The 25,448-nt window shown below is 45.4% G+C and overlaps 1 protein-coding gene across 2 annotated transcripts; it reads right to left on the minus strand.

Annotated features, from left to right (window-relative positions):
- Positions 1-2,541: 2,541 nt before the first annotated feature.
- LOC137521968 (uncharacterized) lies at positions 2,542-23,773 on the minus strand. 2 transcript variants are annotated; one of them, XM_068241945.1, is made up of 4 exons: positions 23,679-23,773; positions 10,884-11,353; positions 8,772-8,889; positions 2,542-4,151 (listed from the first exon to the last, which is right to left on the minus strand). In XM_068241945.1, exons 1-4 carry the CDS (start codon positions 23,689-23,691, stop codon positions 4,141-4,143), a joined length of 612 nt encoding a protein of 203 aa, XP_068098046.1. In that variant the 5' UTR covers positions 23,692-23,773; the 3' UTR covers positions 2,542-4,140. The 2 variants fall into 2 exon arrangements, with proteins under 2 accessions (XP_068098046.1, XP_068098045.1); XM_068241944.1 differs by lacking the exon at positions 8,772-8,889.
- Between the last annotated feature and the right edge of the window lie 1,675 nt (positions 23,774-25,448).

A 25,448-nucleotide genomic window follows, 5' to 3' on the forward strand; every position in this document is an offset into this window, starting at 1 on the left:
ACACATAAATAATAACCGGGACAAATAAAATGTTTGGGTTTAAGCCACAGCAGCAAATTTTATTTTAAAACAATAATGGCCAAAAACTGAGAAATAATGATTTTTTTTATTTTCTTTCTTATTATTCCCTTGAAAATGCATATAAAATAAATCATAGTAAAAAGTACCACCCAGTCCTGTTCAGTAGTGAATACCTATTAGTTGCAAGTTATCACATTTATGAATGACCACATGGGCTGTCCACTAGTCTACGATGCCAAAACTTGTTTATTGGATGTATTTGCTGATAAGGTTACAGATAAACATAAGAAAGAATTTGTGATGGAGAGATTACATACGGCACAGAAGCAATTTACAAAGAATTGGATAACTGCAACAGTCCCCTCTTGCTCAGACTGGATTCAGGCAGTTAATGTAGTGCTGCCTTATAGGAAGGCTATCAAAACAGAGGCGCTCTACTCCGGTTTAATAAAATATGGGCAGTGTGGCTTGGCTCCATGCATACAGTTATGGTAATCGACCATTCAACAGATATACTGAGAGAGTGAGGTGGGTGGAGGTTCTGACTTCAGGTGGGTACACACGTCAGATAAAAGTCTTTAGAAAATGAAAGATCACAGACCAATTTTACCCCCTTCCATGTAGTATGAGAGCCACACCTACACAGTCTATTCTATGGAGCTGCACTCCCCATCAGACAGAAATCTTACCCCCTTCCATGTAGTATGAGAGCCACACCTACACAGTCTATTCTATGGAGCTGCACTCCCCATCAGACAGAGATCTTACCCCCTTCCATGTAGTATGAGAGCCATACATACACAGTCTTTTCTATGGAGCTGAACTCCCCATCAGATAAAAATCTTTGCAAGATGCTGCACACACAGATGCTGTAGACATGCAACAGATCAGTATCTGCAAAAGATCTGTTCCTGCAAAATGCATTCAAAGTCTATATCTGCAGATCTCATACACACCTTGTTTAACGGACCATCATCTGCAGATCAGAAGATCCAACCTGGTGGATCTGATCTGCAGATAATGGTCCGTTAAACAAGGTGTGTATAATGATCTGCAGATATCATAGACTATGAATGCATTTTGCAGGAATGGATTTTTGGCAGGAACAGATCTTTTGAATGTCTACAGCATCTGTGTGTGCAGCATCTTGCAAAGATTTTTATCTGATGGGGAGTTCAGCTCCATAGAATAGACTGTGTAGGTGTGGCTCTCATACTACATGGAAGGGGGTAAGATTTCTGTCTGATGGGGAGGGCAGCTCCATAGAATAGGCTGTGTAGGTGTGGCTCTCATACTACATGGAGGGGGTAAAATTGGTATGTGATCTTTTATTTTCCAAAGACTTTTATCTGACGTGTGTACCCACCTTTCCTCTCTGAATTACCGGGTGAACTACCTTCAAGTACTTTATACGCCAATATGCAATGATTCGTTTTGCTTTTTTTAAGAGCTGTTGGTTGTAAAAAGATACCCGAAGTGACATGTGACATGATGAGATAGACATGTGTATGTACAGTGCCTAACACACAAATAACTATGCTGTGTTCCTTTTTTTCCTTTCTGTCTGAAAGAGTTAAATATCAGGTATATAAGTGGCTGACTCAGTCCTGACTCAGACAGGGAGTGACTAGCTGGTGGCTGGATGGTGTAATGGTTAAAGAGAACCAGAGATGAAGCACCCTCTTGTATTTTACTTTATAAATCAGTGGGAACATGACAGTAAACACCTAATCTGCCCTTTGTTTCATTGTTCTCTGTGTAATCTGACTGTTATCACCTCTGATAAGAACCCCCGACTGAGAAGTCAGGCTGCTCCGTCTAGCTTTGCTACAGAAAGATTATAGCTAAGTCTGTCTTCTGTGGTGTTATTTCAAGCCCAAGCCTGCCCCCTTGTGGCTTTGCTATAATGACTCAGCAATAATCATTCCCAGCAAAGCCAGATTTAATTGCTCAGTCTGGGATTCTTGTGACTGCTGATAAGAGACACTTTTAGCAGTGAGGACGAAACAGACAGCATGGTAAGTGTTTTCTCTAATGTTCTTACTGATATACATGGTAAAATACACAAGGGTGCTTCCTCTCTGGTTCCCTTTAAGGGCTCTGCCTCTGACACAGGAGACCAGGGTTCGAATCTCGGCTCTGCCTGTTCAGTAAGCCAGCACCTATTCAGTAGGAGACCTTTGGCAAGTCTCCCTAACTCTACTACTGCCTATAGAGCACGCCCTAGTGGCTGCTGCTCTGGCGCTTTGAGTCCGCCAGGAGAAAAGCGCGATATAAATGTTATTTGTCTTGTCTTGACTACAGTGTGTCCCTCACTGATAAGAAATTACAACTATAAAACACTTTCCTAGCAGAAAATGGCTTCTGAGAGCAAATAATAGATAAAAAGGGGAATCAGTAAGGGTCACACTGTAGTCACTTCCTGTCTGAGTCAGGACGAAGTCAGCCACTTACATACCTGATATTTAACTCCTTCAGACAGAGAAAGAAAAAAGGAACACAGCCTAGTTATTTGTGTGCTTGGCACTGTACATACACATGTCTATCTCATCATGTCACCTGTCACCTCGGGTATCCTTTAAGCAAGTAGAGTTACAAATGTTTTCAATGTTACATAATGGAGCTTTATGCTTACTAGTCTTCTCCTGTGTGTGTCAAGGGCTATTATTTATTTTTCATTGCTATAGTGTTGGCTCTATGTGATGTTTTATATGCTGTATTGTAGTTATTATTGTGATTTTTTTTTAAACCATATTTTGTATGGTTCTGAAGCTTTCAATAAACTTGACTTGAAAAAAAAAAAAAAAAAAGTACCAACCAAAGAAAGCCTACTTTTTGGTGAAAAAAAATAAAAATATATAGATAATTTCTGTGCGATAATTTATCAGCGAATGAATGGGAGAGCATCATGTGAAAATTGCTCTGATTTTTAACTGGGAAATCCTATGGTTTGGAAATGGTTAAAGGATGCTGGCCCTTACAGTATATGCAGGCGGTAATATTGGACAAAGAGTTGCCAATCAAAATCAAGAGGGAACGCACACGTTACATTAGGAAGAGCTCATTCTTGCAAGATGATATTTCAATTTCATTCAAACAAACGCATTTATATTAGTTACACAGTCTTGGAGTTCGCATGACCTACCCTCACTTTTACTGCAAAATACTTTACCAACCAAACCAAAAAAACTTGCTGATGGTGATCACCAAAAATGCCAATATTCGTTTCGCATTAATATTTGTGAAAATAATGTTGTATTTGATCTTCAAAACAAAACATTTCTATAAAAAATAGGTTGTTATTTTTTCGTGTATTTTTTTGCATGTACAACAAATTTTGCATTAAAAATAAATTTTTTTTTCCAGGAAAAAAATAGTCACGTTAAAAATATTGTTTTTCCACAGTTGTTTTTTGCTGTAAAAATCTTGATTTTTCAAAAAAAAAAAAAAATTTATGTTAAAAATATCATTTACAAGCTATTATTTTTCGTTAAAGTTTTCTCGAATCGAAAATTGAATTTTCTAAGCGAAAATGACTACTGAAAATGCGCAAGCAACACTGCGTGCTCCAGTTCCCCACATCTGTATAAGGTCGTGTAACTTGTCTGTGAAGAAAGCTCGTCTACCTGGTATGGATGGCACTGATTGTTCTGAAACGCAGAAGGTTGCCGCTGAGGTAATTAATAGCCCGTGTGGTCCCCATGATATTGTGGCCCTCTGTGGGAGGAGTGTGGTGGTGCAGGTACAGGACGACGGATTAGATCAACCCATTGGCTAGTCAGAAGCCCATCACTTGCTTTGTACAAGATTTCATCGATGGCAACATGGGCGTGGTGCCACTGCTCACGGTTCAGCATGTTCAGCCTCTGTCCCCATTGCAAACCGATCAGTTCATTCACACTTTGCTGATTGTGTAGTAAAACTGAAGCTTCTTGCACACGGCCTACAATCTCATTCACGGTGCTCTCATTCCTGCCTCTGTAACCACTTCCTGTGTCTGGTACTCTTGGTGTGTCCGGCAATATTGGAGAGTTTGGTCCGGAGTTTAGCCAATCATTATTCGAGGTCTCCTGTGCATGAGTCATATGGTTGAGGGGATCAGACGTTCCAGGCCTGCTGCTACAAGTTGTCTGGAGAGAAAAACAGACGATGGTAAATTCACCATGAAATTGACATTTGATATTTTGCAATTACAGAGTACACAACAAACCCTGGGTGACTCATGTCCACTTGGCAAGTATGAGATTAAAGGACACCCAAGGCGAAAATAAACAAGTTAAATAAACAATTGTAACTATCTTCCTTCTCCTAAAAAATGACTAAGATATTCCAGTTTTATTTTATGTTTAAATCTACCGTATTTTTCGGAAGACGCACTCTTTCTTCCCCAAAACTGGGGGGGGCCTGTGGGGGTTAGTGGGTGTGTCTTATATTCCAAAGGTACGGTATTTTAGCCCCATAACATACTTACCGGATCCTGCCGCCGCGATCCTCGCCTCCTTAGTCTGTCCGCTGTCATCCAAGGTCACAGCAGCCGTCATCTGAGGGTCCCATTAGGTGTCATCAGAGGGTCCAGCAATCCCATCCAGTATCCCCGCTCTTTAAGTGTCCAGGTCGCCGCACGTGCGCCGCTCGTCACGCAGAAGGGGGCACTGTAACTAAGAAGAGGACACCGTAACTATGGAGGAAGTCGGCCCTGGCAGCGCGTAATCACCGCAAGCCCGCATTCAAGCATGACTGCAGCGAAGAGGAGCCGGCGACTTGGACACTTAAAGAAAACCTGTACTGAAAATTAAAAAAGTCAAAATAACCATACACAAGTCATACTTACCTCCTGTGTAGTCTACTCCTCAATCTCTTTCTCCTCTCCTGTGTCCTGTTTGTCCACTGTGATCAATGGAATTCTCCGTCCTCCATTTTGAAAATGGCCATTACCCCATAACAACTTCCTGGTCAGCACACAGTTAAACTGTAACATCGCCCACTTGAGCCATAGGGAAACGTGGACACATCAGTTCTCCTTTTAGCTGTAACTGACAGCAACTGATATATTTCAGTTCTGACAAAATGTTGTCAGAACTGGAAGGGATCATTGTCAGAAGAAAATGGTGAGCTTCTGAGAGGAACTGATGGCAAGGTAACTATGTAATGTTCATTTGCAGCTACATATTGTGTTTATTTTAAATAATTTTACTCAGTACAGGTTCTCTTTAAAGAGCAGGAATACTGGATGGGATTGCTGGACCCTCCGATGACACCTAATGGGACCCTCAGATGACGGCTGCTGCGACTCTCGGGTGATGACAGGCAGATGGAGGAGGGGAGGATCGCGGCAACAGGATCAGGTGAGATGCAGCAGGGGTGAAGTGTAGTGTAGTTTGGGTTGGCTGGAGGGGTTAGTGAGGGAAGTGTAGTATAGTTGTTGTAGTAGGGGCTAGTGAAGTAATGTGTAGTTGGTGGGGGCAGCAGGGGTAAGGGAAGTGTAGTGTAGCAGGTGTTCGTATAGATGAGCAGTGTAGCTTAGATAAAGACAGTTTTGGGGGAGTTAGAGGTCCATAAGAAGCCCCTGCACCATAGACGCACCTAGGTTTAGTTTATTTTTTTTTCCAGATTTTTGCCCTCTAAATCTAGGTGCGTCTTATATTTCGAAAAATACGGTACTTTTTAAGTTTTAACAGTTTTATTGTTTTTGCTCAATGACACATTCATTAAAGTATGCCAGGGGTAAAAATCTATGAACTATTGACCCTTTTTATCTCTTTCCCGCTCTCAGAAGCCATTTTCTGCTAGGAAAGTGTTTAATAGTTGGAATTTCTCATCAGTTAGGGTCACACTGTAGTCACTTCCTGCCTGAGTCAGGACTGAGTCAGTCACTTACATACCTGATATTTAGCTCTTTCAGGCAGAGAAAGAAAAAAAAGGGAACACTGCTTCATTATTTGTGTGCTAGGCACTGTATATACATGTCTCATCATGTCACATGTCACCTCGGGTATCCTTTAAAGCTAATGGGAAGCTTAAAAAAACAAAACAGATACTTACCTAAGGAGAGGGAAGGCCTGCCCACTTCTCTCTTAGTCCCCACCCTTAAGCGCTGGCTCCCACGTTTGAATCCTCCACCGCAAGAAGCTTAGGAAGTCTTTAGGAGCCCAAGTGCTCCCGAAGGGAAGTGGCTCCTTACTGCGCATGTGTGAGAGGGCGATTGCGCGTGCGCAATATGGAGCCAGCAGTCTTCATGGAGCACTCGGGATGCCAAGACTTCAGAAGCCTCCTTTGGAAGAACAGAGAGCAGTATTTGACCTATCGGTTCGGGGGAGCCAGCGCTGGAACGCAGGGACCGCAAGAGGAGCGGGAAGGCATTATAGGACCCAGAGCCTTTCCTTTGGTAAGTATCTGGTTGATTTTTGGGAGGTTCCTGTTCACTTTAAAGCATAGTTGAAGTGAGAGGGATATGTAGTCTGCCATATTTATTTCCTCTTAAGCAATAGCAGCAGATCAGGCGTTTTACATTTTTAATCTGGATTAGCTGCATGCTTGTTTCTGGTGTTATTCAGACACTACTGCAGCCAAGTAGACCAGCAGGACTACCAGTGCCAACAGGGCCAGTTCTAAACTTTTTACTGCCTGAGACAAACTTGTGAGGATGCCCCCCCCCCCCCAAGAATTGAAATGATCACACAGCACCCGTCAATTTTCACCACACGTTATAGCTGTGATGATCCCCCCAAAAAACACCCTCAGCATATGTAGATAGCCAGGTATAGGTGCCCCCAGTATAGGTTAGCCAGGTACAGTTGCCCCAATACAGGTTAGCCAGGTACAGTTGCCCCCAGTATAGGTTAGCCAGGTACAGTTGCCCCCAGTATAGGTGAGCCAGGTACAGTTACCCCCAGTATAGGTTAGCCAGGTACAGTTGCCCCCAGTATAGGTTAGCCAGGTACAGTTGCCCCCAGTATAGGTTAGCCAGGTACAGTTGCCCCCAGTATAGGTTAGCCAGGTACAGTTGTCCCCAGTATAAGTTAGCCAGGTACAGTTGCCCCCAGTATAGGTTAGCCAGGTACAGTTGTCCCCAGTATAGGTTAGCCAGGTACAGTTGCCCCCAGTATAGGTTAGCCAGGTACAGTTGCCCCCAGTATAGGTTAGCCAGGTACAGTTGTCCCCAGTACAGGTTAGCCAGGTACAGTTGTCCCCAGTACAGGTTAGCCAGGTACAGTTGTCCCCAGTATAGGTTGGCAAGGCATTCTCTTCACTTCCTGTTTCTGCCTGGTGCTGTCCCCAGACTTCTGCCGCCTGAGGAAGTTGTCTCACTTGGCATCATGAGCTGACCGGTCCTGAGTGCCAAGCAACTGGTACGGTTTAAAAGGAAATAAATATGGCAGCCTCCATATACCGCTCACTTCAGTTGTCCTTTCAAGTACATCAAAAAGCCCTCCTACAGAATATCAACACTTAGGCCTCGATTCATAAAAGTGTGTGCGGTTAATGAAATCTGTGCGGGAAAACTCCGCACACGGTATTTCACACTTCTGGGTGGTCATTCATAAAATTTTGTCAGTTGCGATAACAGAGCGGAGATCTCCCGCTCTAGGCTGGTGGAAGGCTTGCGGAAATTTAGGAAGCTGCCGGAGTCCCTCCGTGCGCTGCTCTCTGTGCTGCTGTTTGGGAGGTCTGTCCCATTCACTTGCACATATTCCGCATGGTTATCGCTACATCCCGAGGTAGCGGTAATCCCCGGCTGCATACCGCTTGCGGTAATTTTTATGAATGGGCATGTTGTTACTTTTATTAACATAATCACCGCACAAGGCGGTGATTTATCGCTCTGCTCGCGAATGTCGGCTTTTCATGCGGAAACAGCCTTGATGAATACACATTTTGCTTAGTTGTCGGTAGAACATCCGGCGAACATCTCCAAATCTCTGGGGCTCTTACTACTTCCGGGTCGCACTAACCCGGAGTGGTACGCCTGCGCTGCCCGGCAGAGCGCATCCTAGATCGCGCTCCTGTTGCCGGGCAATTTCTGCGCGTGTGCGTGACGTCATGAACGACGGTCACGCTCATGCGCAGAGAGTGCCCGGCAACAGGAGCGCGATCTAGGGCACGCTGCACCGTGCAGCGCAGGCGTACTACTCCGGGTTAGTGCGACCCGGAAGAAGTAAGAGCTCCAGAGATTTTCGCCGGGCAAACAGTTCGCCACATCTCTAGTTGTCGGTAAAGTCATCTGTTTTCAGCATTTCCGCATGCGGGAATGCTTTATGAATCGAGGCCTTAATGTAATATGCCTTTATCCAGCTTTAACTGAGCAACTATTGTTTCCCATGATGCATCACTACTGAATAGTGGTTCTGGGTCACCCCAAGCTGCTTGGGTACTCTGTAGTGCTGGTCAAAGCCCTGACCCCTAGATCCATATCAAACCATGCCATGCATCGATGAGGACCAAATGTCCGAAACAGGTTGTCTGCATGTTGGGTTGATGTGGCTCTGCTATAATTATAAGCTAGAGGCTAACTATACACCAGCGGTTCTGGATGTAAGCCTGGCTTCAGAGGCATACAGAGATAAGTTGGATATACAGGAGCGAGGCATCATGGGAAACCACAGTTGCTCATGTTTAATCCTGGATTATTGCAAATACCTTCTGTGTTAATAATTGCTTTCCCACAGACATTGGCCCTGGACTACAATGGACATGTGACTATGGTAGGGTTTCTATTGTGAGTGTTCGGGGACAGTGGTTAGTGCTCTCACCTTGCACTGCTGGGTCCCCGATTCCCATCCCAGCCAGGGCACTATATGCACAGACTTTGTATGTTCTCCCTGTGTCTGTGTGGGTTTCCTCTGGGCACATTGATTTCCTCTCACATCCCTATATGTAGGTAGAAAAAAAACAAAGTCTTGTAAAAATCACACCTTTTAATGGCTAACTGATAAAGTTAAATGATGCAAGCTTTCAGGGATCTAGTCCCCTTCTTCAGGCATATATCCAAATGTTAGCAGAAGTAAAACACTGATGCAGGTAAACAGCAAACACGAAGATGGCAGTTGTGCTGGTTGCTGTTTAGCAGTTAAATGTCAGGTGATCAGCAGGCTGGAGCCAGTGAGCTTATGCAGGTTTCTGAAGAAAGTGAAGCCAAGTCAATCATGTTACATGTTACAGGAGTCATGAATCCCGTTCCACAATTTAACCCTTCTGTTAATGTCTTGAACATTTTCATAAATTTGTACTCAAATATTTCTTGCTTGTTCATTTTTGAAGTTACCCTTAAGAATAAGTACTTTGAGATCTTGCATGCTGTGTAACTTCAAAAATGAACAAGCAAGAAAGATTTCTGAGTACAAATTTATGAAAATGTTCAAGACATTAACAGAAGGGTTAAATTGTGGAACGGGATTCATGACTCCTTATGTAACATGATTGACTTGGCTTCACTATCTTCAGAAACCTGCTAGATTTCATGTGTGTTTGCATGAGCTCACTGGCTCCAGCCTGCTGATCACCTGACATCTAACTGCTAAACAGCAACCAGCACAACTGCCATCTTTGTGTTTGCTGTTTACCTGCATCAGTGTTTTACTACAACTAACATCTGGAAATATGCCTGAAGAAGGGGACTAGAGCCCAGAAAGCTTGCATCATTTAACTTTATCAGGTAGCCATTAAAAAGGTATTACTTTTACAAGACTGTTTTTTTCTACCTACATATATGGTTTGGCTAACACGGTACAGAAAATTTTTTACTACTATCTCTCACATCCCTAAAACACACAGATAAGTTAATTGGCTTCCACCTAAAAAAATTGGCCCAAGACTATGATACATACACTACACGATAGACATTCATATGTCTATTGTATCGTGTAGTGTATGTATGATTGTGAGCCCCTCTGAGGGACATTTAGTGACAAGACAAACTTTTTGGAACTAGTCTACTTTAGGGGACCCACCGTAAATCCCCATAGAGAATTTGAGCTGTGCTGAAAACGGAGCGAATTTCCGCTTTCAGCCTGTTTATACCCCCCACAAGTCATATATCTATGGAAAGCTCAGAATCTGCTCTAACGAATGGTGCCACTTTCGGTGAGAAAAAGCTGAAACTCACCGTGTACGAGGCGCCGAACGGCCGCGATCGCGGCTCCGTCAGCCATCTTGACATCTGTGCTGCTCCTATTTTTCTCCCTCCTCATTGGAGGGATTGTTAGCTGGGGGCGTGCCAGAAACTGCTCTCTCACAAGACTCACAAGTTACTAGCTCCAACTTTTTTGGTGAGGGGGCACACCTTGATGGCTTTGAAAAATTTTCAAGACACCCCTGAGCAAAAACAACTACCTTTATTAGGCAGCCCCCCCCCCCCATCCATCCATTAGCAGCTAGTGATGTTTATTGGGCAACATTCCCCCTCCAAGTAGTATTCCCACTCCTTGTAGTGACACCCCCATCACCCCTCCTCCTCAAGTAGCTAGTGATGCTTACTAGGAAGTATTTTCCTCAAATAGCTAGTGATATTAGGCCACATCCCCCTTTAAGTAGTCAGTGGCACCCATTGGGCAAGTGGATACTGACCCAACCCCTTGTATATCAATGTGGTGTTGTGCTACCTGATGGCAAAGCACAAAGGATGGTGATAAAGGCCGAGGCACTCCTGGAAGGTGCTTGAGGTGCACCAGGGTGCCGCGGCACCCAGTTTGAGAAACTCTGCTCTACAGCATTGTGGAAGATGTCAGCACTATATAAATATGAAATAATAACAGTTAGTATAGATACTAACTAGCGATAATGAAATACACACATGATACAATTGTACCAAATATGTACACTGGTACTAAATAGAAGTCTTGAAATTTAACAGTGCATGAACTCACTATTTCGAGGCTGCTGGTCGACGCATCACAAGGTGAGTAAGGAATGCCATGTGCCTCCTCCAGTGGTGTCCATACCTCCTGGTCACTTGCCACTGTCCCAACCTGCACATTGGAACTGGTTGTGATCGGACAGTCCTGCTCATATACAAATAACAAAAGATCAAAGTACCACAAATATGGTTTCTTAATCTTGTCTGGCCTTGCTCCTGACTTTTTGGATGATTGATATTTCTTGTAAACTCTGTGAAATACGGTTCGTAAGCATTGAATTTTGCGCTTCACAGACGTGACATCGACATCACGGTTCCTTGATTTGCAGAATGACACCAGGCTGTTATAGGCGCTCTCCATCTTAGTGCGGTCCCGGTATTCATTGGATGTTGTTTTCCATAAGCACGGGAGTCGTCGGTACTGCTCAATAAACTCTGCGGTGAACTGATGGTCCCAGCCTTGTTCCCTTGCCATGTTATCTGTCCATAGGTAAAAACACATCTTGTCAGTAACGTGAAGAATCAAACATGCACACACTTTACACCGCACTTTTCTCAGCGATATCATTCACTGCCATGCTCTAGACGCTAATTAAGGTGCAATCGATAAATAATTTAATTGTGGTAGTAGGATATCGGTAGACTTACCGATATACTACAACCTTATTCATATTGTGAAATATCGGCAATGTTTGCAGATATTTCACTATAATCTAACCTCTCCCTACTCTCACACAGAACCCTACCCTAGTGGTGACCAACCCCAAGACCCCCCTGGTGGCACCTAACCCTAAGACCCCCCCCCCCTGGTGGCGCCTAACCTCAAGACCCCCCCCCCAGTGGTCCCTATCCCTGAGACCCCCTGGTGGTGCCTAACAATAAGACTCCCCTGGTGTTGCCTAATAGAGATGGCCCGAACATTTCACCGGCGAGCAGAAATCTGTGAACATCGGCTGTTCGCATTTGTGGCGAACAGTGAACATTTGGCGTGTTCGATTCGCCCCCTGTGCATTTATTGAGCTAAACTTTTACCCCTTACCTCACAGTCAGCTCACATGGCAGCCAATCAGCTAGCACCCCTTCTCGGATCCCCCACCCCCTATCAAAAAGCAGTTGCGGTGGCCATATTGGATTCATTCTCTGCTGGCTGCTGACTGTTAGTGAGAGCAGGGACAGACTTGCTGCAGATAGGTAGGGAAAGCATTTGCTAGGCCTGTGTTCTTGTTCCTCACTTACTGTGAAAGCACCCCAAACAGCCCCTTTGAGAGCTAGTACATCAGTCTCCTGTGTTTTTTTGTGTGTGACACTCCACAGCCCACTGACACTCAGAGCTGTGTGCACACTACTGCTGTTACCTCATTAAGCTGCAGACACAGTACCACTCCAGTGCATTATTATTTCACTGGGCCAAATGTACATGAACCTAACAGCGGTGTAACCTAGAGATCATAATGGTGGACCTGTGCAGTCAAATTTTGGATGGAGCCCCTATCCTTTAATTAAATTGTTTACTATCAGTATAGGCATAGAATAAAGATGCATACACATTCCATTTTAAATTGGTCAATCACTGACCAATTTTACCACCCCCATGTCGTATGAGGGCCAAAAGACTTTGAATACTATGAATTAGGCCTGAAAGATAAATCGAATTTAAATCGAAATCGCGATCACCAAGATCACAATTTCAGAATCGTCAAAGTGGCGAATATCGCGATCACGTCATTTCCACGAAAGGAAGTTTGAAGAAGCGCCTTCAAACTTTCCCAAAGTCCCAGTGCCCACAGCGTTGTACACACCTTCCATCCTCTACCGCCCTCTGCCGCCTCTTGTGCTTGGCAAAACTTCAGGTTCCTGTATGTCACATGATATACTGGAAGTATCCCGTGCATTAGAGCTTGCAGGAGGCAAAGTGGATAGACGGGCATCGCTGGACTCGTGCTGGAAGCTATGTCCAGAACTGATGCAACTTGGGGGACAGAGGGGGCACAAAGAGAGACACAGAGGGGGCACAGAGACACAAAGGAGGCAAGAGAGAGACCCAGAGGAGGCATGAAGAGGCAAAGGGGGCACAAGGAGAGACGGGGACAGAGGGGGGACAAAGCTTGATTTGAAGGAAATCGTGAATCGAAATCGTAATTTTGGACAGAAATCGCTCAATTCAATTTTTTTCTAAAATCGTTCAGGCCTACTATGAATAGAGCTGTGTTCTCATGATACTTAGAAGTACTAAAATTGGCTAATCAAAATTGTGTGTGTAGCAAGTTTTACAACTAATACTGGAGGTAGCAGGGATCAGCACACACTGCAGCTAGTTTAATATCAATACAGGCACAGAGTAACACATTATAACGTACATACTGGTGGTAGCAGAGATTAGTGGCACATAACACCTTATACCAGTGATCTGCAAACTTGGCTCTCCAGCTGTTAAAGGACTTACGAGGCCAAGATTTTAGAAAAAAAAATAAAAAAAAGTTAGCTACCTGCGTCAGCTTCTCAGGCACGGAGGACGCCGTCCGCGCCGTTACGCCCGGTCACCGCCGCTCAGTAGCCTCCCAAACGGTCCCCGACCGCGCGGCCCGGGTCGCAGCTCTGAGGCCAACCCCCCCCCCGATCCACGTAACAGTAGCGTGGATCGGGGGGGTTGGCCTTAGAGCTGTGCAGCCGCACTCGCGGCTATGCATACTGCGCAGCCGTGGCCAGCTCCGGCCGCCATCTTTCTACAGGCTGGAGAGCCCGACCCGGGCCGCGCGGTCGGGGACCGTTCGGGGGGCTACTGAGCGGCGGTGACCGGGCGTAACGGCACGGAGGGCGCGGACGGCGTCCGCCGTGCCTGACAAGCTGACGCAGGTAGCTAACTTTTTTTTTATTTTTTTCTAAAATCTTGGCCTTGTAAGTCCTTTAAGGAACTACAAGTCCCACAATGAATTTGCCTTTATGAATCATGACTGTGGCTGTCAGACTCCCGCAATGCATTGTGGGACTTGTAGTTCCTTAAAGTAGAGTGACCATATTTTTGTGGGTCCAACCTGGGACGGGGGGGGGGGGGGGGGGGGGCGTGGGGGGGGGGCGGCGCGCGTAGCGCGCTGCGGCGAAAAGTGGGAAGGAGTGAGGAGCACGCAGCGGCGAAGACTGGGGGAGGGGGGCTGCGGCGCGCGCAGCGCGGCGCGGCGAAAAATGGGCCATGACATTGTATGGGCGGAGCTAACGTAATGATGTAACAGCGAGGCATAAGAAAGCAGTGTTTACGCCATGATGTGGACAAACGAGACTTTGTATCATGGGTGTGCAGAAACTGTGTGATGCTAATAGTGTACCGTAACCACAAAGCAGCAAACATAGCCATCTATGACCATTAAATAATAAATGCAGTAACAGTTACCCCGGACACCAGAAAATAAACGCAATAGGCAACATGTCAGTATAAAATAAACGCAATGCGGGCAACATGTCAGTACAAAATAAACGCACTGCGGGCAAACATTTCACCAGAAAAGAAACGCACTGCGGGCAAACATTTCACCAGAAAAGAAACGCACTGCGGCCAAACATTTCACCAGAAAAGAAACGCAATGCGGGCAAACATTTCGCCAGAAAAGAAACGCACTGCGGGCAAACATTTCGCCAGAAAAGAAACGCACTGCGGGCAAACATTTCACCAGAAAAGAAACGCACTGCGGGCAAACATTTCACCAGAAAAGAAACGCACTGCGGCCAAACATTTCACCAGAAAAGAAACGCACTGCGGCCAAACATTTCACCAGAAAAGAAACGCACTGCGGGCAAACATTTCACCAGAAAAGAAACGCACTGCGGCCAAACATTTCACCAGAAAAGAAACGCAATGCGGGCAAACATTTCGCCAGAAAAGAAACGCACTGCGGGCAAACATTTCACCAGAAAAGAAACGCAATGCGGGCAAACATTTCGCCAGAAAAGAAACGCACTGCGGGCAAACATTTCGCCAGAAAAGAAACGCACTGCGGGCAAACATTTCACCAGAAAAGAAATGCACTGCAGCCAAACATTTCACCAGAAAAGAAACGCAATGCGGCAAACATTTCGCCAGAAAAGAAACGCACTGCGGGCAAACATTTCGCCAGAAAAGAAACGCACTGCAGGCAAACATTTCGCCAGAAAAGAAACAATGCGGGCAAACAATAACATTTCACTAGAAAAGAAACAATGCGGGCAAACATTTCACCAGAAAAGAAACAATGCGGGCAAACATTTCACCAGAAAAGAAAAAATGCGGGCAAACATTTCACCGGAAAAGAAACAATGCGGGCAAACATTTCACCTGGAAAAGAAAGCATTTACTCACCTGGCAGAAGTGTCCGGCCTCTGGCGCGCTGCTCCGTCCCGGGACCGTCTTGTTCCTCCTGCTCTGGTCTCCCGCGCTGACAGGGCTACGGCAAGATGGCGCCCGAAGCCCTGTACTAGTGACACAAATAGGTCTCCAGTACAGGGCTCCGGCAGCCATCTTGCCGTAGCCCTGCTCGCCTGCTGGTGTCGGAAACAGACACCGGAAGAGGAGGCTGGAGCGGGGCTGCGGGCAATGAACTGGCACGGCGTCTATAGACGCCGCTGCCAGTTCATTGAGGAGAGAGTGGCCAGAGTCCCGAGGCCGGGACGTCCCGCTGCTGAAAGCGGGACGTTTCCCGGGACCTCATTAAGCCTGGGACAGCGGACCCCGAATCCGGGACGTGTCCCGGGCAATCCGGGACGTCTGGTCACTCTACTTAAAGGGAACCTAAACTGAGAAGATTATGGATGTTTCCTTTTAAACAATACCAGTAGCCTGGCAGTCCTGCTGATCTCTTTGGCTGCAGTAGTGGCTGAATGACACACCTGAAACAGGCATGCAGCTAATCCAGTCTGACTTCAGAGCACGTGATCTGCATGCTTGTTGAGGAGCTGTGGCTGAAAGTATTAGGGCCCGTTTCCACTAGAGCGAATCTGCATGTGTTTCCTGCATGCAGATTCGCATAGACAATACAAGTGGATTGGACTGTTTCCACTTGTCAGGATTTCTGAGCATTTTTCTGTGCAGAAAAAAATCTGCACAACAGAGCCATCAGAATTCGCATACCGCTATGCAATTCGCATACAATGTATTTAGTAGGAAATTTGCATGCGGTTTTGGTATGCGAATTCGTATACGATTTCGCATAGAAACAATGTAAAAGCACACAGGCACTGCCATGGTTAAATTTGCATACATAGTCATCCATGCGAAATCGTATATGAATTTGTATGAAAATCCGTATGCGAAATTCGCATCTGCATGCAAAATTTTTCCACGGCGATTCCCAGCTCACAAGTTGAAACGGGCCCTTAGAGACACAGGATCAGCGGGAGAGTCAGGCAACTGGTATTATTTTAAAAGGAAAAATCCATATGTTTCTCAGTTTAGGTTCCCTTTAAAGAGAATCTGTATTGTTAAAAATCGCACAAAAGTAAACATACCAGTGCGTTAGGGGACATCTCCTATTACCCTCTGTCACAATTTCGACGCTCCCCGCCGCATTAAAAGTGGTTAAAAACAGTTTTTAAAAGTTTGTTTATAAACAAACAAAATGGCCACCAAAACAGGAAGTAGGTTGATGTACAGTATGTCCACACATAGAAAATACATCCATACACAAGCAGGCTGTATACAGCCTTCCTTTTGAATCTCAAGAGATCATTTGTGTGTTTCATTCCCCCTGCATCTCTCATGCACTAAAGTTTCAGGCTGCTCGTTTCTTCCTGCAAACAGCTTTCCCCTTGTCTGTAATTCTTCAGTATGTGAAAGCCCAGCCAGCTCAGAGGACGATTTATCCAGCTTGTAAAAGATAAGAGAGAAGCTGCTCTAATCTAATTAACACACAGGCAGTGTGCAGAGAGTGGCCTGGAAGGGGGAGTTCATAGCAGAACCACAATACTGAAGAACTTGGCAGCCTTCCAGACACAGGCCACAAGTCTGACAAGGGAAAGATACATTGATTTATTACAGAGACTGTCATAGTAGAAAGTGCTGCAGTAAGCCAGAACACATTAGAATAGCTTTTGGAACTTGTAGGATGATAAAAAACAGGATGCAATTTTTGTTACGGAGTCTCTGGAGAGCCAAGTTTGCAGATCACTGCCTTATATGATACATACTGGGGGTAGCAGAGATTGGCACATGCAGCAGCTAGTTTACTATCTGTACAGGCACAGTGTAACTCCTTATACCATACATACTGGGGATAGAAAAGAACCAGGGCTGAGGAGTCGGAGTAATTTTGGGCACCCGGAGTCGGAGTCATTTATTTCATAAACTGAGGAGTCGGATGATTTTTGTACAAAATTCACAGCCCTGTTAAGAATTAGAGTAAGGAGTCGAGGAGTCGGGGCAATTTTGGGTACCCGGAGTCGGAGTTGGCGTCGTGGCTTCATAAACTGAGGAGTCGGAGTTGAAGTCGGAAGATTTTTGTACCAACTCCACAGCCCTGAAAAGAACGACACAAACTACAGCGAATTTACTATCAGTATAGGTGCAGCGTAAAGGCTCATACACACAGCCAACTTAATAATGGACAACCAACAAGTTGTTTGCCTGACAAGTACATACACACAGAGACCAACCAACAAAACAACCAACTCACTTAAATACTATGTATGCAAGCTAAATGACAAACTGAACAACATGTCCGCATTCAAAAACAAAGTTGTTCAAAAGACTTGTACACATGTTCCAACCTGAGTGATAGTTGGGCAGATTGATGCACCGGTTGGATCTGGCAAACAACCTTTTATGAGTTGGTCGTCTTGTTTGCCAGCTGTACACACGCCCAGCTATGTTCCAACAGACAAGTTTGGAAAATAGTTGGTACGTGTGTATGATGACGTATGCTGGGCATACACGAGTCGATTTGGCGGCTCGATTAGCCGCCGGATCGATTCCCGCTCGTCCCCACCGGCACTTATCTTCCGCTTGATTCGACCGCCATTGTCCGCCCGCGGAATCGATCCCCGCGTTGATCGGACATGTCGGATATTATCCGTGTATGCCCAGCATAAAAAGGGACACTTAAAGAGACACTGAAGCGAAAAAAAAAATATATGATATAATGAATTGGTTGTGTACTATGAATAATTACTAGAAGATTAGCAGCAGATTCTCATATTTTTATTTTCAGGTATATAGTGTTTTTTCTAACATTGCATCATTCTATAATATGTGCAGATTACACAACACTCAGCATTCAAAATGAGTCTTTCAGAGCAGTCTGTGAACTAATGACCTCTCCTCTAACAGAGGAAAAGTAAATAGTTAACTAACAGTTGAGATAATAAAAGTCAGATAACAGCCCTCTCCATGACTTTGAAAGTCGTAGAGATAAGGCCTCAATTCACTAAGATCATGCTAGAGATAATAAGGCAAGAGAAAACTTACCTCCACACGTGAGAGAGTTATCTTACCTCTTCATTCCTTAAGTTACCTCCTCTGTAGTTATTTTCACATGCAGCTAATTAACAGCTTGTCTTTAACTCTGGAGTTATTTTAAGGATTGGAGAGTTAATTTAAAGACAGAAGAGTTAACTTTAGGCTTGCCTGAGGTAAAATGTTTCCTGAATACTACATGCCTTATCACCATGGTAACAACTCTAGAAGAGTTATTAAAGACAGGAGATAAGTTTAGTGAATTGAGGCCATTTTGTATAGAGATAACAACTGGAGTTTCTTAACTCTTCCTGTACTGGAAACAATTACACTGATGTATCTGATCTTAATGTTTTATTTCTTAGCTGTACTACACATACAAAACATAATATCATAGTTTTTTTTCGCTTCAGTGTCTCTTTAAGCCGAAAGTGAAAGTAGCTGCCGGCGGGGGACAGGAGCATCTGATCGAGACTGTGAGGGCACAGGATGGCTGCAGGGGACTGGTAGAAGCCCCAGGTGAGTAAAACTCATTTATGGCTTAAAGAGAAGAATCTGTATTGTTAAAATCGCACAAAAGTAAACATACCAGTGCGTTAGGGGACATCTCCTATTACCCTCTGTCACAATTTCGCCACTCCTCGCTGCATTAAAAGTGGTTAAAAACAGTTTTAAAAAGTTTGTTTATAAACAAACAAAATGGCCACCAAAACAGGAAGTAGGTTGATGTACAGTATGTCCACACATAGAAAATACATCCATACACAAGCAGGCTGTATACAGCCTTCCTTTTGTATCTCAAGAGATCATTTGTGTGTTTCTTTCTCCCTGCAGTTCTCATGCACTGAAGTTTCAGGCTGCTCTTTTTTCTCCTGCAAACAGCTTTGCCCTTGTCTGTAATTCTTCAGTATGTGAAAGCCCAGCCAGCTCAGAGGATGATTTATCCAGCTTGTAAAAGATAAGAGAGAAGAGAGAAGATGCTCTAATCTAAATAATACACAGGCAGTGTGCATACAAAGGCCTGGAAGGGAGTTCATAGCAGAACCACAACACTGAAGAACTTGGCAGCCTTCCAGACACAGGCCGACAAGTCTGACAGGGGAAAGATACATTGATTTATTACAGAGATGGTGATAGTAGAACGTGCTGCAGTGAGCCAGAACACATTAGAATAGCTTTTGGAACTTGTAGGATGATAAAAAACAGGATGCAATTTTTGTTACGGAGTCTCTTTAAGTGGCTTCAGATCAGCGCACGCAACATAGTGCACACCCCAGCCAAAATTGAAGAATAATACCAGCAACAGGCAGATGACCTCATTCACAGGATAAGATGCCAATACTATCTAAATACACAATATAAAACTTTAATGGACCACTATGGCAAAAAAAAAAAAAAAAAAAAAAGTAAGCTGTTAAAATCTGACAGTACCGACAGGTTTTGACCTAGTCCATCTCCTCATGGGGGATTCTTAGGGTTTTCAAAAGCATTTCCTGAACGGCAGTTGCAAAGTCTAATGCTACGTACACACATGCGACAACAATCGTTCGTTGAGAACGAGGAACGAACTTTTAATTGATGAAAGAACGACCTAAGTAAAGTTAGTTTTAAAAGGTGTGTAACGATCTGATCGTTAGAGCGAACGTTACATCACGTAAACCAACTATTGCGCCTGCGCATAAAAATGAGAAGTTTCACAGAGAAATAGTGAAATGCGCATGTCAAGCCTAGTACGGACGACCGTTTCCAACGATGTTTACTATACTACTTTTGCAAACGATCGTCGTTGGTTAAAATCCGCCGAGACAGAACTTTCTTTTGTAGCGATTTGGCTCGTTCGTCGTTTGCCTCAATAGTCGGTGGTTCGTTTTTTTGTAACGATCGTCGTTGGTAAAGATCGGGGAACGATCGTTACAAACGACTATAGTCGCATGTGTGTACGCACCTTAACTGCCAAAATAGTGTGCAAGTGAGTAGGGAGGCTGGCTGGTATCTTACTATTTTGGCAGTTAAACTGCTGTTCAGGAAATGCTGTTGAAAACAAAGAAAACCCTGAGAATCCTCAATGAGGAGATGGACTAGTCCAAAACCTGTCTGTTCTGTCACATTTTTACTGCTTAATTTTTTCACTGGAGTGGTCCTTAAGTGTACCTGAGGGATAAAAAGAAATGAACATATACCTACTTTGATGACCTATAAGCTCTGACACCTTCAGGCGCCTTAATGTGTCTAGCATCCCCTCTGTCTTGCCACTGTAGCCCCCCTTTGTAGCTCTGACCAGGACCAGTTGAAAGTAATGGAACCTGTGCTTGCCCAGAATGCTCCTGGCTGCAGCTGCTACACGATACCGTGCATGCCCCCTGGACATCCTGAACGGAGGATGCCACAGTGACAAGAACAAGGGATAGGCACAGTGAGGAGCCTGGAGGTGTCAGGAGAGCCTATGCATCGTTGAGGTCAGTATATCGGTTAACCCTTTATTCTCATCAAGCTTTTTTTAAAGTGTACTTGTGAGGGGAAAAAATAAGCACCCTAGGCAGACACTCATCTTAGAAGAGAGAAGTCTCTGGATAATCCGGAGGCTTCCCCATCCCCCACATTGCTCCAGTGCTGGGACCCCCCGAACCTCTGCAACAAGGGATTGTCGTGTACCTGCACTCTTGCCCGTGCACAAGCATGGCTGCATGGCGCGGGTGCACGACCGCTCACACCTGTGCAGCAGCACGGAGTCACTGGTCCAGAGCGTTTTCCTGCTGTGCATAAATGGCTCCGTGGTGCTTCATACGCAAGGGTGATCAGTCAGCTGTGCAGTACGGCTGCGATCGCTCACAGACGAGGGTCCTCAGCAGCTGTGGTGGTCCGGAGGAGGGTGTGGGAAGCCTCCAGAGGGAAAAGACTTTTCTCCAGTGTCACAGTAATACATAAGATTTAAAAAAACAAAAAATAAAGGAAGCATCTATAAGGGCTCATTCACATTGCGCTCCGATCGCGTTAGCCATTTTTGGACAAGTTTTTTTTTAGCGATTCCCGGCGCTTGGGTGGAAGATGCGTTTTTGTTAAAAGCGCTTTTCTAATCACTTTTCCCGAGCGGTTTTTTAATTCACTCCCTGACGCAAGTCAGGAAGTGAACTCTTTGATCTGGGAAAGAATAAATGCAATGCATTTATTCTTAAAAACATGAATGGAATCGCTGCACAAAGCGATTTTGTGAGTGTTTTGCGCTTTTCCTATACTTTCCATTGAGGCAAAATCGCCTCAAAATGGTCCCTGCAGCGCAAAACGTAACGGCAAGTGAACTGAACGCCCAGTGAGAACCATATCATTGGAAAGCATGGTGTAAGCGCTTTCAGGGCATTTTTGAAAAATCGCCAGCGCTTTAAAAAAAAAAAAAAGGCAAAACCGCCTCTAATGTGAGCGAGCTCTCATGCTGGGAATACACGGTTCACTTCTGCCGCAGATAGATGGTCCGATAGATCATTTCTGATATAGCCGATCGCCGTTCGGTCTTTTTGCCGCTCAGTTTGTCATTGAAGTGAATGGAAACAGATAAGAAAAATGAGCGGAAGAGAATTGTGCGGAAAATTGAGCGGCAGAAACGACCCGTGTATTCCCAGCATTAGGGAGGCAAAAAACACACATTCACTTGCTGCTTATCAGCTAAAAGCAGCAGGGTTGGCAGGAAACTGCAGACACTCGAAGGGCCCATTCACACGTGAGCGGAAATTGCGCTATTTCCGCTCAGCGCAAAACGCTAGCAGTTTGTAAAAACTGCTAGCCCATGTAAGCCTATGGCAATGTTCTCACTGCCACGTTTGCGGTTAGCATTAACTGCAAATGCGTAACATGCAGCGTTTTGCCGGCGATTCGCACTCGCGATTGACATGCATAGCAACGCTAATTGCGTTCGCTCCCAAAACGCTACAGTGTCCAGTGATTCTTTCCGCGTTAATCGCAGAAAAATCACTCCCGCAAACCGCTAGCGGTAGTCGCCGGCGTTTTGCGGTTTTAGGGGTGAATGGGGCCTAAAGCTGATCTCTTCCATCCTGTAGACAGATTCCCCATGTGTACAGTCTGTCGGCAGACTGATAGGGCCCATTCACACTAGAGCGCTTTTCAGGCAATTTCAGCATCGTTGGAAGTCGCTAGCGTTTTGAAAAGCGCTTGGTCAATGTTACGTATATGTGGCTGCTCTCATTTAAGCGTTTTACGTTTTTCAGCGATTAGCTGAAACGCAAACGCGTAACCTGCACCATTTCTGAGCGATTTTGAGCGATTAGCGCTTCAATGTTAAAGATAGGAGCGCTTCAAAATCGCCCCAGAAGCGCTGGGCTGTTCACAATAATCAGCGGCTTACCTGCGCTTTTACTCAGTAAATATTGCAGATTACCCATAAAACACTGCAGTTTACCCATAAAACACCTGTTTCCTGTGTAGTGGCCATTTCCTGTATGGGAGAGCGACACACGTGCAGTAAAATCGCTAAACGCAAAACGCAGGAAAACGGAAGGGCCCGTTCACACTTAAAATCGCAGAACGCCGGCGATTACCGCCGGCGTTTTTGCGGGAGTGATTTTCCCGCGATTAGCACAGAAAAAAAATCACTGGACACTGCGGCGGTTTTGGAGCGATCGCGATTAGCGTGCTATGCACGCTAATCATGATCGCAAATCGCGGAACGCTCATCGCCGGCAAACCGCTGCATGCAGCGCGGTTGCGGTTATCGCTAACCGCAACCGCGGCAGTGAGAACACTGCCACTCGCTACATTGTGTAGCGGTTCTTGCAGAACCGCTAGCGGTTTGCCGTGAGCGGGAATTGTGCGATTCCCGCTCAGGTGTGAACGGGCCCATACAGTTAAAAAACGCTCCAAATACTATTGAGGAAAACACCAGAAAAACGCTCAGCGTTCGCATTTAGCGATTTATAGTGTGAACAAATCCATAAGGCTGGTTTTGACTGATCTGTTCAGCAGTCAAAACCAGCCTTATCAGCCTGCCGACAGACTGCACACAAGGGTAAACTGTCGACAGAAGGGCCGGTCTGACGACCAGTGATTTGATGAAATCAGGGCTGTGTATGTAGCTTTATAAGCCCAGATATACAGAGCATGCTGGGGGAGGGGATACCTATCTGATGTCTGGCTTATCAGCATGCCTTGCCTGTGTGTGCTGCCTGTGTACACTGGTGTGGGAAGCCATTGTTTTGCAGATCTACTTGTGCAGCTCAGGGCCAGGCACCCCACCCTGCGGGCATTTACATGTGAATTCCAAAACAGACATCTGTTTCTGAACTCTAATCAAAAGTGCGTAAAAACCAGCAACACCGAGAGCCAAATATAGTGTAGTAAATCTTAACAAATGATAAATGTTTAGAGTAAATGCGATATACTCACAAAGCAGGGTCATCCAGAGTGTGAATTACATCAGCTTCTTAGCCCCTCCCCTCCAGTGTCACCCTACAGTCAGTCCCAGGGCCAGGCTCTCTCTGCTCTAGTGTTGTCCGGATCATGAACGATTCGGATCTTTGATCCGAATCTATTTTATGAGTCGATCATCCGAATCATCAAAATGAGTGATTCGGATCGCAAAAGGGGCGGGGCCAGGGGCGACACGCCCCCTCTCAGCGGGCAGCGGGGTCCTGGAAGCAGAGCAGGGACTGATCGCTGAGTTGGATGGGAGGCAGCCTTGCACAGGGACAGGTAGATGAGAGAGAGGGGACATGGGTGCCACTGCCAGATATGTGTAGAGCACACATACTGGCTATAACGTGCTGCCCATTACAGGCTGTCTGTTCCGTAGTGCTGCACAGTGATCACATTGGAAGCTTTTGGCTCAGCACAGCTCAGTAACTTTGCAGGGACTGTGATTGCTTTGCAATATGATCCTCCCAGACTCTGCTCTATACAGCTGCACTTATCTTCGGGGAATGCTTTCTTTCACTGTGCGACATTTGCATGAGAAAGTACACAGATGAGCATATAGGTGAAATACATGTAAAGCATATGATTGCAGCATGTGGGTATTGTGTGCAAGCAAACATTTCTGCTCTCTGCTCGTCCCTCCTCCCTTCTCTGTCCATTCCCTGCCCTCTGTCCATCATCTCCCCTTCTCTGTGTGTCCACCCCCCTCACCTTCTCCTGTCCACAGACCTGTCCTGCTAGTCATTTCACCCCCGAATGCTTCCCTAGTAAAATGATCCGAGATTCGGATCAAAGATCCGGATCTTTTCAATGATCCGATTCGAATCATCCGGATCATTGAAAAGATCCGAACTTCCCATCTCTACTCTGCTCTAGCTGGACAAAGCAGAGACATTTCTGTGCAGCCAGGAGGAAGTGACTGGAGGGAGGTGGAGCAACAGGGGAGGTAGGCGGGGGCTGCTGCACACTGACACACATACATAGCTTTACTAGTGATGGGAAGTCCGGCTCTTTTCAATGAATCGATTTATTCGATTCAATTCATCAAAAAGAACCGGATCATGAACCGATTCATTTGATTCATGTCACTGGGGAGGGTGTGGCTAGCAGTAACTGGTTGCTAGTCACTCCCCTCCCCTGCTAATTGGCCCAGGCATCTATTATTCCTCCTCCTGGCTCCTTCTCCTTCAGCTGTGTATGTTAGAGATGCGAAGTTCGGATCTTTTTAATGATCCGGATGATTCGAATCGGAACATTGAAAAGATCCGGTTCTTTGATCCGAATCTCGGATCATTTTACAAGGGAAGCATTTGGGGGTGAAATGACTAGCAGGACAGGAGAAGGGGAGGGGGGTGGACACACAGAGAAGGGGAGAAGATGGACAGAGGGCAGGGAGTGGACAGAGAAGGGAGGAGGGACGAGCAGAGAGCAGAAATGTTTGTGCACACAATACCCACATGCTGCAATCATATGCTTTACATACATTTCACCTATATGTTCATCTGTATACTCCCAACTCCCATTCCCAGAAGATAAGTGCAGCTGTATAGAGCAGTGCATGAGGATCATATTGCACAGCAATCACAGTGCCTGCCCTGTCCTAGCCCAGCATGCTGCCTGTAAAGTTACTGAGCTGAGCCAAAAGTTTCCAATGTGATCACTGTGCAGCACTACGGAACAGACAGCCTATAATGGGCAGCACATTATAGCCAGTATGTGTGCTCTACACATATCTGGCAGTGG

The sequence above is a fragment of the Hyperolius riggenbachi genome, chromosome 6 (genome assembly GCF_040937935.1).
Source record: "Hyperolius riggenbachi isolate aHypRig1 chromosome 6, aHypRig1.pri, whole genome shotgun sequence".
Lineage (NCBI taxonomy): Eukaryota > Metazoa > Chordata > Amphibia > Anura > Hyperoliidae > Hyperolius > Hyperolius riggenbachi.

Excerpts from the sequence above, each read along its gene's own strand:
- LOC137521968 (XM_068241944.1), bottom strand. Across the intron at positions 4,152-10,883 it reads CGACCAGCAGCCTCGAAATA|ACAACTTGTAGCAGCAGGCC; the intron begins GTGAGTTCATGC and ends TTTTCTCTCCAG.